This window comes from Ursus arctos, unplaced genomic scaffold, assembly GCF_023065955.2.
Source record: "Ursus arctos isolate Adak ecotype North America unplaced genomic scaffold, UrsArc2.0 scaffold_13, whole genome shotgun sequence".
NCBI classification, from domain to species: Eukaryota; Metazoa; Chordata; class Mammalia; order Carnivora; family Ursidae; genus Ursus; species Ursus arctos.
This window is the reverse complement of record NW_026622797.1, coordinates 26,964,193-26,976,393: the sequence shown is the minus strand read 5'-3', so window position 1 is coordinate 26,976,393 and position 12,201 is coordinate 26,964,193. Positions and strand designations below refer to the sequence as shown.

Genomic DNA, 12,201 nt, shown 5'->3' with positions numbered 1-12,201 from the left:
AAAAGAGTACAATAAAAAGAATAAATAAAATTACCTCATTCCTTTATCACTGCTAATACATGTTGTAAGTAGTAGCAAATAAAAATGTTTAATTAGAATACAACGTCACAAAACTTTATGATGCATCACTTAAAGTGGTAAATCCAAGGTAAAATACAGTAGGGGCGGCTTAAAGAACTGCCCCAGGTTAAAAAAACAGATTGAGACAGAGTAGGCAAATATCCTGGGACAATTTCAGAGTATTCTGGAAAGGGATAGCCTATCAATGCCCATTTACTGCCTGGCATGCAGTAAATGTATTTGCTAAACGTAATTATAGATTTCTCAGAAAAAGCCATATAAGCTTTAGATACTCAGATAAAAACAAAATGTTACTTTTTTTTTGGCATGGTCATGGAGTTAGAGATCTTCATATAACCATTACTAAGCCATTAGATATATGCCTCTGGGTTTGAGGGCTCCACGTCCCAAGGTTGGCTTTGATTTGAAAACTGGAAGATATAGATGAGAAAAAGCCACATAAAGCTAGCTGGAAGTTTCACAAAGGAAATGGATGGCATCAGGTTCAGCATGAGTTTCACTGAACTGTTAGATGCTTTTCAAAGAATCACACAATGATTGCACTGCCAAAGCATTTTAGACAATCTTTCTGGACGGAAGAAATACCTTCATATCATTATGTTCCTATCCTGGAGAGAATGACATGGGGCATGCTGAGTTTTGTAGACAAATATAGTAGGTTCTTATTTCCCCTTTCCCTAAGTTATCATGTTATTGAAATCATTTCCCAATGAAGAGGATGGCAGTTTGCTGATGATATTCGGAGAGAGAATGTCTATTCAGAGTCCTTTTAGTAGGAGACAGATTTCCAGTTGAAGACAGGTGTGCCCAATGAAACCCCCAATAGTGACACAGCTCGGGGCCTCACCATACTCTCTGCAACTTCCAGGTCTTTCTCCGGTGGGCAGCGTGCTCGGGAGACTTCCTAGTAACACAGTCTCCTCAGCGGCAATTCGAACTGCAGCTCAGAACTCAAAACTAAAGTTTTCCTACCTGTGTATCATCAAATTTCTACATTGAATTCTAGATAAACCTCACAACGCCACTGTAATTGTTGGCTAACTACTGGACTGGGAAAAACAAGCTTTCATAAACGTAAGCCCCTTGCACTGCTTTGGATGGCAGAGAGACTGGTGTCTCTCGAACTCCGGTAGCTAGAGTATTTAGTAAACAGGTCAGGTACCTTCAGTGACTGCAGAGAGTCTGAATTATTATCACAGTAGAGGATGATGTTGTTGGCCATGCTGAAACTTTCTCTCACTCCGAGGTGGTAAAACAAGGATGGCTGGCGGAAGGCATCGCTCATCTCCACCACAGCAATATCTGCAAACAGAAAACAGAGTCCCCCAAAAGATGACACCTAAATAATGCCCAGTAAGCACATTTTGGTTGCAATGACTTAGTATTCAAAGAGGAAATGAGGAAACAATAGGGATTTTCCCTCCTCACTTACCACTGAATTTTGAATTTGCAGCTCTACCCGGAAGTGGTTTTAGAAAATGTAGCAAACCTGCATTTTTTTTAAACATGAAGGGGATCATATCATTACTGGAAACTTAAGCAAAGTCTGCAATGGTGGGATGCTGGGGCTAATGCTCTCTGTTAAATTCCAACATTAAAACAAGTTAACTAAGTTTCCAGAAACAGATCCATGGGAAGCTGCAATAAGCAATAAACATAAAATGATATTGTAAAAAAGCAAATAGAGGGGCATCTGGGTGGCTCAGTCAGTTAAGTGGCCGACTTTTGATTTCAGCTCAAGTCATGATCTCAGGATCGAGAGATGGAGCCCCCAAACTCAGCATGGAGTCTGCTGAAGATTCTCTCTCTCCCTCTGCCCCTCCACCCCCAAATAAATAAATAAATATTAGAAAATAAAAATAAAAAAGGAAATAGGTAAGATTATGAATTAATCCAGGGCTGCATTTTATAACTAATCAATTAATTATTATTAATATCCAGCAAGTCACTAGCAAGTGACTCAAGAAAAAAAGAAAGCAAAGGTATAGAAAATTATGACTGAGAAGGAAAATATAACCACAGATAAAAATTTACCAAAGCTCAGAGATGACTAACACCAAGGTAGTATAAACCTGATACCAATATTTGACTCTAATGTCAAAAAAATGAAATATAGGTTAGTCTCAAACTCAATTCATACATGGACAAAAAAATAAAAGAAAAATGAAAAAAAGTGTACCAAGCATTACACTATAAGGAAACTAGATCATGAGTTTAAAATTTATTTGGGAATGCAGGGACAGCTCAATGGGAAAAAAAAAAAAAAATCATCCACATCTCCACAGATGCCCCAAGTCCTTTAATTAAAATTAAAAACCCATTTCTTATTAAAAATGATTGCAAAATAAAAATAGAAGAGCACTCCTTTAACATAAAAAATAATATATATTCTGGGGCACCTAGGTGGATCAGTCAGTTGAGCACCTGACTCCTGATTTTGGGTTCAGGTCATGATCTCAGGGTTGTGAGATTCAGGCCCATGCCAGGCTCCGGCTGGGTGTGGAGCCTGCTTGGGATTCTCTCTCTCTCCCTCTGCCCTTCCACCCCCCTGCTCTCTCTCAGTCTCTCTCTAAAAAAATAAAATAAAATAAAATAATATACATATATATTCACAGCAACTGCCAAATTTGTGTTTATAAGTATTCCATGTAAATCAGGAAAAAGACAAGGCAGCCAATTATTCCTACTACTAGTTGGCTTTCTGAAAATCCCAGATAATGCAATAAGATTTCACAAAGTAAGGAGATGTAACACTATAAAATAAAATACACAATTGCCATTACTTGCAGATGTTTTGGTTGTCAACCAAGAAACCCCAGTAGAATCAACTAAATAACTATTATAAGCAATAATATAATTTAATAAGGTGTTGAGAGGCAAAGTTATCATGAAAACGAAGAGCTCCCTTTGTAATCATAATAAGTGTCTGGAAAATATAATAGCAAAACAATTCCAATCACAATTACAATGAAAATGTTAACATACCTTATGACAAATTTAACAGACGATGTTAATTTGTTAAACATATTTGCAATATGTGACAGATGAAAGGTTACTATCACTATAAATCATCTTATTGGTCAGTTCAGAACAAATAAGCAACCTTAAAGACATTACAATAGAAAATTAGGCTATGGACATGGGCAGGCAAATTCACAAAAGAATAACTAAAATGGTAAATATACAAAGAAACTCTATACCTCACTACTAATAAATGCACATTAAGCAAACTCTAAAGTGCCAATTTTTTTTGTCTAACAAGTAGTCAAAAATATTAAAGAATGCCCAATGGAGGTGCAGAGAAATGACACTCCGACATGCCAAGGAGAATGTTGAACTTCCCAGGAGACCTCAATCCTTCAAGTTATGCACACTTGAAGACCCAATAGCTCCATTCCTAAGAATTTACCCTAAGAAAATTCCCATAAATGTGGCAGGTTTACTTCTAAGTATGTCAACTGAAAGTTTTTTTTACAATAAAAATGGAAAATACCTAAATATCCATTAATAGGAAAATGGTTAGATAGGTAGGTTGGCAGATAGGTACACAGATGAGATTCAAATAATGGTTTATTATGCATCATTGAGAACTATATTGTTGACTATGTACACCTGAAACTAACATAACACTGTATGTTAACTACGCTGGAATTAAAATAATTAAAAAAAGAAAACTATATGGTAGAAGAATATTTATCAATGGAGGTAAACTCCAGGTATATTTAGTAAAAAAAAATTAAGATATAATACATTATAACATATGTATTCTATATGAATATATATATGTGAATGAAGAAATGTCTGGAAGGTTGTACACCAAAATGTAAACCATGATAACAGCTGTGTAATGGGATTGTGCATTATGTTTTCTTCCTTATTCCATATATATATATATATATATTTTTTTTACAATTTCTCTTATGAACATTGATTTCCTTCCTTATTCCATATATGTGTGTGTGTATATATCTTTTTTTTTTTTTTTACAATTTCTTATGCACATTGATTACTTTTATAGTTTAGGAACCCACCCAAATAAAAGAAAAACAACACTAAACACCCGAGTGACTGACTGTAAAACCAAACTGCAACACAAAAAAAATAATGCAGACTCTCGTGAAGCTGTTAGATGCATCTGGCCTTGTCTAATGAACGTGAGATTGGAATTCACATTCTGTGAAGGAGACATAAATCAGATCAAACAGAGGCTGAAGACACAGAGGATTTAGTGAGGTTATGAAAGAGCCAGTCAGGTCAAAGGAGCTTCAAACGATTTTTTCCCCCCAAGGCTAAAATGACTTACGGGCTCTATAATACACATAAACAGTTTTCTTTTGGGGTCCTTAACATTTCTACATCAAAAATCAACACATGAGAAACTGAGTCATTGCATCCCACCTACACGCCCCATCTGCGTCCCGCGCCCACGCTGCTTCCTCCTCCCACAGACGCCAGCCACTCGCCGTCAGTCACAGCTCTTGAAAATCAAGAGACAGCGTAAAATGGGGCCGAAAGAAACCAAACGAAACAGTAGTTGACAAAAAATAAATGACAGCCATGCAAAGAAAAATACTAGCTAAGTTAGAGTCATCACAACAAGAGGGGAAACAGGTGATTTCCAGAGAATGGGCTCCTGGGATTTGACCCTAAAATTAATAAAGGCACAGCAGACGGTGCTCGGAGTAAGAGAGAAACTAGACATTCAAAATAAACGTTACAAGCAAAATAAGGCACATTCATCAGGGCTGAACGTCTAGGCAGGAAAAGAGCTCCATTTTTGGATGCTGTGTAGAACATTAAAAATGCTTGTCTGTATAATTTGAAAATACTGAATACAGTAGGACAACTCAGAAAAAGACGGACTTTTTTCCACTTCAGGTTCAGATGACTGATGGGTTCTAACAGATTTATATTCTTTTCTAAATGTATTTTTTAATTTCCATGGAGTAAAATGTCCTCTTCTGTCTTCTCTGGTGAAGTGATCGAAGTCTGGGCCTCATTTCTTAAATTGTTGAATCCGTTTTCTTGTTGTCGAGGTTTGTGGGTTCTTTGTATTACCTAGATATTTCTCCTTTGTCAAATAATGGGATTTGCAAATACTTTCTCCAGGTTTGTGACTTGTCTTTCCAATCTGCTAACAGTATTTTTAGAAGAAGTTTCTAACTTTAAGTCCAATGTACCAGCTTTTTCTTTTATGATTGTGCCTTAAGGTGTGGTATCTTAAAAAAACCTTTGCCTAACCCAAGGTCACAAAAGTTGTCTCCCATGTTTTCTTCTAGAAGTTTTATAGCTTTATTTTTCACATTTTGGTCTATGATCCATGTTAAATTAATTTTTGTAAATGATGTGGGGTGTAGGTCAAGTTTCATATTTGTTGTAAACACTCTCCTCTCTCCGTTGAATTGCCTTTGCTTCTTTGTCAAACACCAATTGGCTACATTTGTGTGGGTCTGTTGTTGGGTTATTCTGTTCCATTGATCTATGTGTCTATCTTTTGACAACACTACAGTTTTGATAATTGTGGCTTTATGGCAGGTATTGAAATTAAGCACTGTGCGTCTTCCAACTCTATTCTTCTGCTTTCAAAAGTGTTTAGTTCTATTTGCTTTCCTGTATAAGTTTTAGAATCATTGATAGCTGACAGCTATCAGTTGATAGCTACAAAAAAAAAAAATCCTCCTGGGATTTTGACTGATATTGTGTATTAAATCTATAGATCATTTTGGGGAGAACTGACATCTTCATGTATTGAGTCTTTCCATCCATGAATATAGTATATCTCTCCATTTATTTAGGTCTTCTTTGATTCTTTCCTCAGTATTTTATAATTTTCAATACACAGTTTCTGCATGTATTTTGTTAAATTTATACCTAAGTGTTTCATTTTTTTTGATGCCCTCGTAGATGGTATTCTTTCAAATTTCAAATCCCAGTTGTTCATTGCTAGTATGTAAAAATACAGTTGATTTTGGTATATTGACCTTGTATCCTGAGACTTTGCTAAGCTCATTTATTTGTTTCAGAAGCTTTTTTAAATTTGCACATGTTCTGGGATTTTCTACATGAGCAATCATGTCATTTGAAACTAGAAATGGTTTTATTTCTTCCTTTCTAATCCGTATGTCTTTTATGGTTTGGGGTTTTTGTTTTTGTCGTGTGTCTTGTTTTACCTGGTTATACTGGGCTGGGCTTCCAGTAACACAGCATTTTTAAAATAAGAACATTTCATTATTTAACAAAAATATCATCTTTTCATGGCTACCTCCTGACTCTGATGACTAGCTTCTCAAAAGTAGTAAAATAAACAGGTGAAAATTATCTTCCTTGTGAAATGATCTTAAATCATGTCTCAGATGCAAAAAAAAATGAGGTAATTATAATAAACAACCTGATACTCCACAATTCTTGAAACTCAGTCATATGAGTTACACTTTATCCACTTTATTTCACAAACATGTATTTAGTAATTACGATGTGCCAGGAACTATATGTTTATCAAATATTAACTCGATCTTCAGAATACTCCTTTGTGGTAGATAATATTATTATTTCAGGGAATGTATAAATAATCTGTCCAAAATCAGCTAGGAAGTAGTGGCACCACTTCTATCCCTTGAAGGATTTGACCCCAAGCAATCTAGCTGGAGAGGCCATCTTCTTAATTCTTCACTGAGCCACACCCTATACTTACAGGATATGGAGGTTCTCAAGATCACAGCATAAATTTAGAGGTGCAAAAAAGATTTGGGGACCAAAGCATATTTTTCTGTCATGTATTTGGTGACCAAATGAACTTAATAATTTTCTGATTGAGTTTTTATGGTAATATTGTGAGTAAAACTGCTCCACTTAAAAACTGAAGACTAAGTCTATTTAAAAATATAGACAAAGGTACAAAAATCTCTTACATTTTTACCTAAGGTATTGTTTTCTTTCCTTTCTTGCAACTGGGCTAATGTTAAATGGAGCACAAAATTAGGTTTACCAGGGGTTTATTAAAGCATAATAAATTTTTAGGGCAATAACATAAAACTGTTGTGCCTAATTGCATTTTGGTCATTAAATGGTGGTGGTTCATGGTCTGTTTCTTTTTTTTTAATTTAATTTTTCCTTTATAATACCATATCTGTTAGTTAAATATCTCATATGAGCTTCTGTTGCTTGTAAAAAACAGAGTTGAAGCAGAACATTAATGTTCAGCTACTTTTTATCTATTCAATGTTTTCCTTAGGCATTAGATCACTGATGACAAAGCAAGAGCCCAGTAGTGGTTTGGCTTGTACTACCGTCTACAAAGTACTCCAAAATTCCATTATCAGTGGAAACTACCCAAGTTATCACACAGACCTAGCCATTCGGTCAGGACAGGTTAATCCCCCCAGATGACCCACTAGTGCCAATTAAATTCTACAAATGTCCTGAGCACTTGTTATATAAAAAGTTTTGTTATTTGCTGTTATGAAAGTTAAAAGAAAAAATTAAGTGGATATGGTTTTTGCCAAGTCTTGTGGGACAGAAACATGAGTTGGCAAATACCAACATAGGGCAGAATGTAGCCAGCACTGGGGATGTACAGAGCGTGACACTCAGGACAGAGAGACCAGCCCTGGTGGAAGGGATGATGGAAGCAGACTGGAAGAGGCATCAGCAGGCAGTGGAGTTGGAGTGGAGCACCTCACATTGCAGACAAAAAACAAAAGCCCTGTATATCAAAGGCACTGTAGGAAAAGGAAAGGGGCAAGGTACCTGGGGCTTGGTCAGAGCAATGAAGCAAACCTCAGCAGGAAACTGAGTCAGTTCCCAATGGAGTTCTGAATGGGTGAACCAATAGAGATCCCCTGAAGAGCAGACACTAACCCCCAAATGCTTATCCCGTCTTAGATTCTTAAGGGAAGTATATCTTGCATTTCATTGATTTTTTTTTAAAGATTTTATTTATTTATTCAACAGAGATAGAGACAGCCAGCGAGAGAGGGAACACAAGCAGGGGGAGTGGGAGAGGAAGAAGCAGGCTCATAGCGGAGGAGCCTGATGTGGGGCTCGATCCCAGAACGCCGGGACCATGCCCTGAGCCGAAGGCAGACGCCTAACCGCTGTGCCACCCAGGCGCCCCTCATTGATTTTTTTTTTTAAGATTTTTTCTTTACTTACTAGAGAGAGAGAAAGAGAATGAGCATGGGGAAGAGCAGAGGGAGAAGCAGACTCCCCACTGAGCAGGGAGCCCGACATGGGGTTCAATCCCAGGACCCTGAGATCATGACCTGAGCTGAAGGCAGACGCTTAACTGACTGAGTCACCCAGGCGCCCCCTCCATTGATTTTTTTACATTATGAATAAATAAGGGCTAATTACAATGAAACTACTGTATATAAATTACTAAAATGTTACTCATGACCTAGTAGTGCCCTGGTAGAGTCTCCAAAAGACTCGGATTCAGTTTACTAAAATTTGGCAGATATGCAATGCTGGGGAATTGCAAAGCTCCTATTGCAGAGCTAAAATTGTTGTGATTTTCATGAAGGACAGAAGAATAATCTACCATCATTGTCTTGAATTAATCATGGTTTAGCAATTCCTGCTATGAATTACTACTCATGTACTTCATCAGTATTTTATTTTCCTGTACGTCAGTTAACCCTATCATGTTAATGATACAAATTTGTGTCAACAGTAAACATTTTGGCCCATAATTTCCTCATCACTAAACTCCATTAAATGTATGCATAATGATTCAAACATGAATCATTCTTATATTGCTAAAACATACATAATGTCCCCACCCCAGCCTAATTTACTTGTTTAATGCTTGTTTATTACACAGAGGTGTTGATTTTTTTTTTTTTTAACCTAGAAAGTGAGGACTGGGAGATAGGTGATCAGAGGTGATCAACCTCCAGAACTTGGCTTTTAAAAATGTTGAGAGCCATGGCACCTATAAAAGGAAGGAAGGAGAAAAAGGGAGAAGCCTAGAGAAAGAAGAGACAAAAGAAAAGAAAAAGGGAGAAGTAGTGAGAGGAGAGGAGGGGGAAGCAGAACCAAACAAGATTGGTATTACAAAAACTAAAGTCCCCTTGCCCAGACAGCAGCCGCATGAATCCAGTTCACAGTGCTCCAGCTTCAGAGAATGTGAGGGGCAAATGAGCACATATCCACAGAAGGCACACATCCCAGAGCGGCCCAGAACCACAGCTCTCTGCCAGGAAGAGATCCAGCCTCAGAAAAGCACACCCTGGAAGTGAAAGGCTGGAAGGGGAATCTTCTCCCTCTCCAGGGGCCTTGAGAGGAGTGATGAACATGCAAATGACAGACAAGCCGCTTCAGGACTTCCAGGGCTTGAATCCTAATTACATTTCTGGATGGATGACCTTGGAAAAGACCTCACTTCACTGAGCTTTGGTTTCCTCAACTGTAAATGGAGAATAATCACAGGTATTTACAATACAAAGCTGTTATTAGGATTACATGTGCACTAGGCACAGCAAACTCTCAATATACGGTTATTACAAGGAGCTGTTAAGAAATATTAATGGGGGGGGGGCAGCTGGATGGCTCAGTCGGTTAAGCGTTTGCCTTTGGCTCAGGTCATGCATGATTCCAGAGTCCTGGGATCGAGCCCCATGTCAAGCTCCCTGCTAGTAGGGAGTCTGCTTCTCTCTTTGCCCTTCCCCCTACTCATGCTCACACATATACATACATACTCTCTCTCTCAAAGAAAGAAAGAAAAGAAACAAATGTTAAAAGGAAGCCCTTTGAACAATTTAATATAAACATATTATTGAAGACAGTGCTAAAATGTAATATTCCCAATGAAGCCTCGTATGAATAATTACTCATAGAAATGAGTTTGAAGTCAAATTATGAAAACACACAAAGCCCACATAAAGAATATTGAATTGATTCTATAATCAATAGTGATCCATCCATATCTATGAGTTTTGAGAAGGGGTGTGGCAGGGTCAAAGTTTGGGAAAGGTAAACCTAGATTTTGTGGAAGGATGATAGACAAAACAGACTGGAAGCTGGGAGATTAGTGAGGAGTCATTTAAAGGACAATGTGCCCCTAAACTAAGATAGAGAAAACATGGCAAAGAGTTCAAGAGGCTTTAGGGATTTGTTGCATGCAGGATACAGAAAGAATGAAAGGTGATTCTATTTCAAACTTGAATGGTTAACAATTATGGCTTGCCATTAACACAAGTGGCACAAGAAAAAATACTTTTTTTGATAGGAACTTGAGTTTGGATTGAGACACATTAAACGTGTGTGTGTGTGTGTGTGTGTGTGTGTGTGTGTGTGTGTGTGTATCTGACAGCTGTCATTTTGAATCTCAGCAGAGATCAGAATCAGACAGTGAAGAGTCATGGTGATGTAACAGTTGAAGTAGCAGATGCAGATGCAGATGAGATTGACAACTTAGACAACACAGAGAAAAATGGAAAGGCATCTACGATTCAGGAAATTCCTTCCTCATCATATACCCAAAAGAAACACAGCTCACCAAAATACATGTAATAAATGTTCATAACAGCACTATTTGCAAACCATCAATAGTAGAAGAAATAAAGTATGCTCTACAGAGACAATGGATACCATACAGCAGTGGGAATTAAAAAATCTATGACGACCTGTGACAACATGAATGAATCTCACAGACTGTTCTGAGAACCTGGATACAAAAGAGTAGATATTTTATGATTCTGTTTATACAAGGTTCAAAATTTGGTATTAAAAGTCGAAACAGCAGATTCTTTGGTGGAGGACAGTGGCTGAAAGGGGACTCAGGGAGGTCTTCGGGAGAGCTGCTAAGGTTCTGCCTCTTGATCTGGGTGCTGGCGGTTCAGGCATGTTCACTTTGTGAAAATCAATGCATCTCTGGTTAATAATTTTGCCAAGAGTGTTAAAAGAGGACTGTATTTAGTTTCCTGTAGCCACTATAACAAAGTCCCCTAAAGTTGGTCCCTTAAACAACACAAAGTTACTGTTTCACGGTTTTAGAGGCTCAACGATGTCCCCAAATCAAGTGTCAGCAGGGCCAGGGCTGTGTTACCTGCAGAGGGTCTAGAGCAGGATCTATTCCTTGCCTCTTCCACGATCTAGCAGTTTGGGGCATTCCTTGGCTTGTTATATGTGTGCCTGTGGTGTCCAACTGCCCTCTGCCTCTCTCTTAGAAAGATACTTCTGATGGCAGTTACGGCCCATCTCAGTAATTCAAGATCATGCCATTATCAAGAACGTAATCATGTCTGCAAAGACCCTTTTTCCAAATAAGGTAGCATTCACCGGTCTCAGGGTTTTGGCATAGACATTGGAGCATAGGGGTAAGGATCGTTTTTCAGCCTACCTCGAGGATTTAGAAGGTGAATACAGCAGAACAAAAGGTGTTGAATTTGAGGTGAGGGAATGGAGTTAGGGAGTACAGACAAGTCTCCAGAAGAGGAAGAGAAAGGAAGAGGATTAATATTTACTAAGATTCACAGTAGAGATTTTTACATTCAATACGGAAACCAAGAGATCAGACAATATTTACTGGGGTAAGAAAGATCTAAAGGCTTTTAGTTATAAGGTGGAGGACCTGAACAATAGTAGAAAGAGGAAAATTTTAAAGGGGTGGGTAGCTGCTAATGGAAATACTCTCTATATTCTCAGATAAGACAGACAGGTTTGGATTTAAGTTGGGGAGAAAAGTCAACCTTGGAAAAGAGAAGGGATCCTTGACGGACAAGAAGAAGGGAGGTAATGAAAGGCAAAGGCCAAGAAATAATGAAGTAAAAGGAAAAATAATGCGATCCTTCCATTTAGGTGGTGACTCTGCGCAACAGAGCTGGGGTGCTGGCGGCCGACAGAAAGCCTGCGTCCTGTGGATGTCACTGGAAACATGCCTGAAGGCAGCACCACCTCTGCTCAGGGAAGTTGTGATCCCATTTCTTTTGTTCTTTTTCTTTTTTACATTCAACTAGCGACCATATAGTACATCATTAGTTTTTGATGTAGTGATGTGTGGGCACTGGGCGTTATATGAAACTAATGAACCATTTCTTTTTTAAAAGGAATTTATGGGGGCGCCTGGGTGGCACAGCGGTTAAGCGTCTGCCTTCGGCTCAGGGCGGTGATCCCGGCGTT

The 12,201-nt window shown here is 38.1% G+C and overlaps 1 protein-coding gene across 1 annotated transcript in view; it reads right to left on the bottom strand.

Moving 5' to 3' along the window:
• The window catches only part of MAP3K5 (mitogen-activated protein kinase kinase kinase 5), a 190,631-nt gene that overhangs the window by 130,655 nt on the left and 47,775 nt on the right, over window positions 1-12,201 (bottom strand). The window contains exon 2 of the mRNA XM_026504878.4: window positions 1,244-1,383. Coding sequence (XP_026360663.1) covers window positions 1,244-1,383 — 140 coding nt within the window. The remainder of the gene's footprint in view (window positions 1-1,243; window positions 1,384-12,201) is intronic.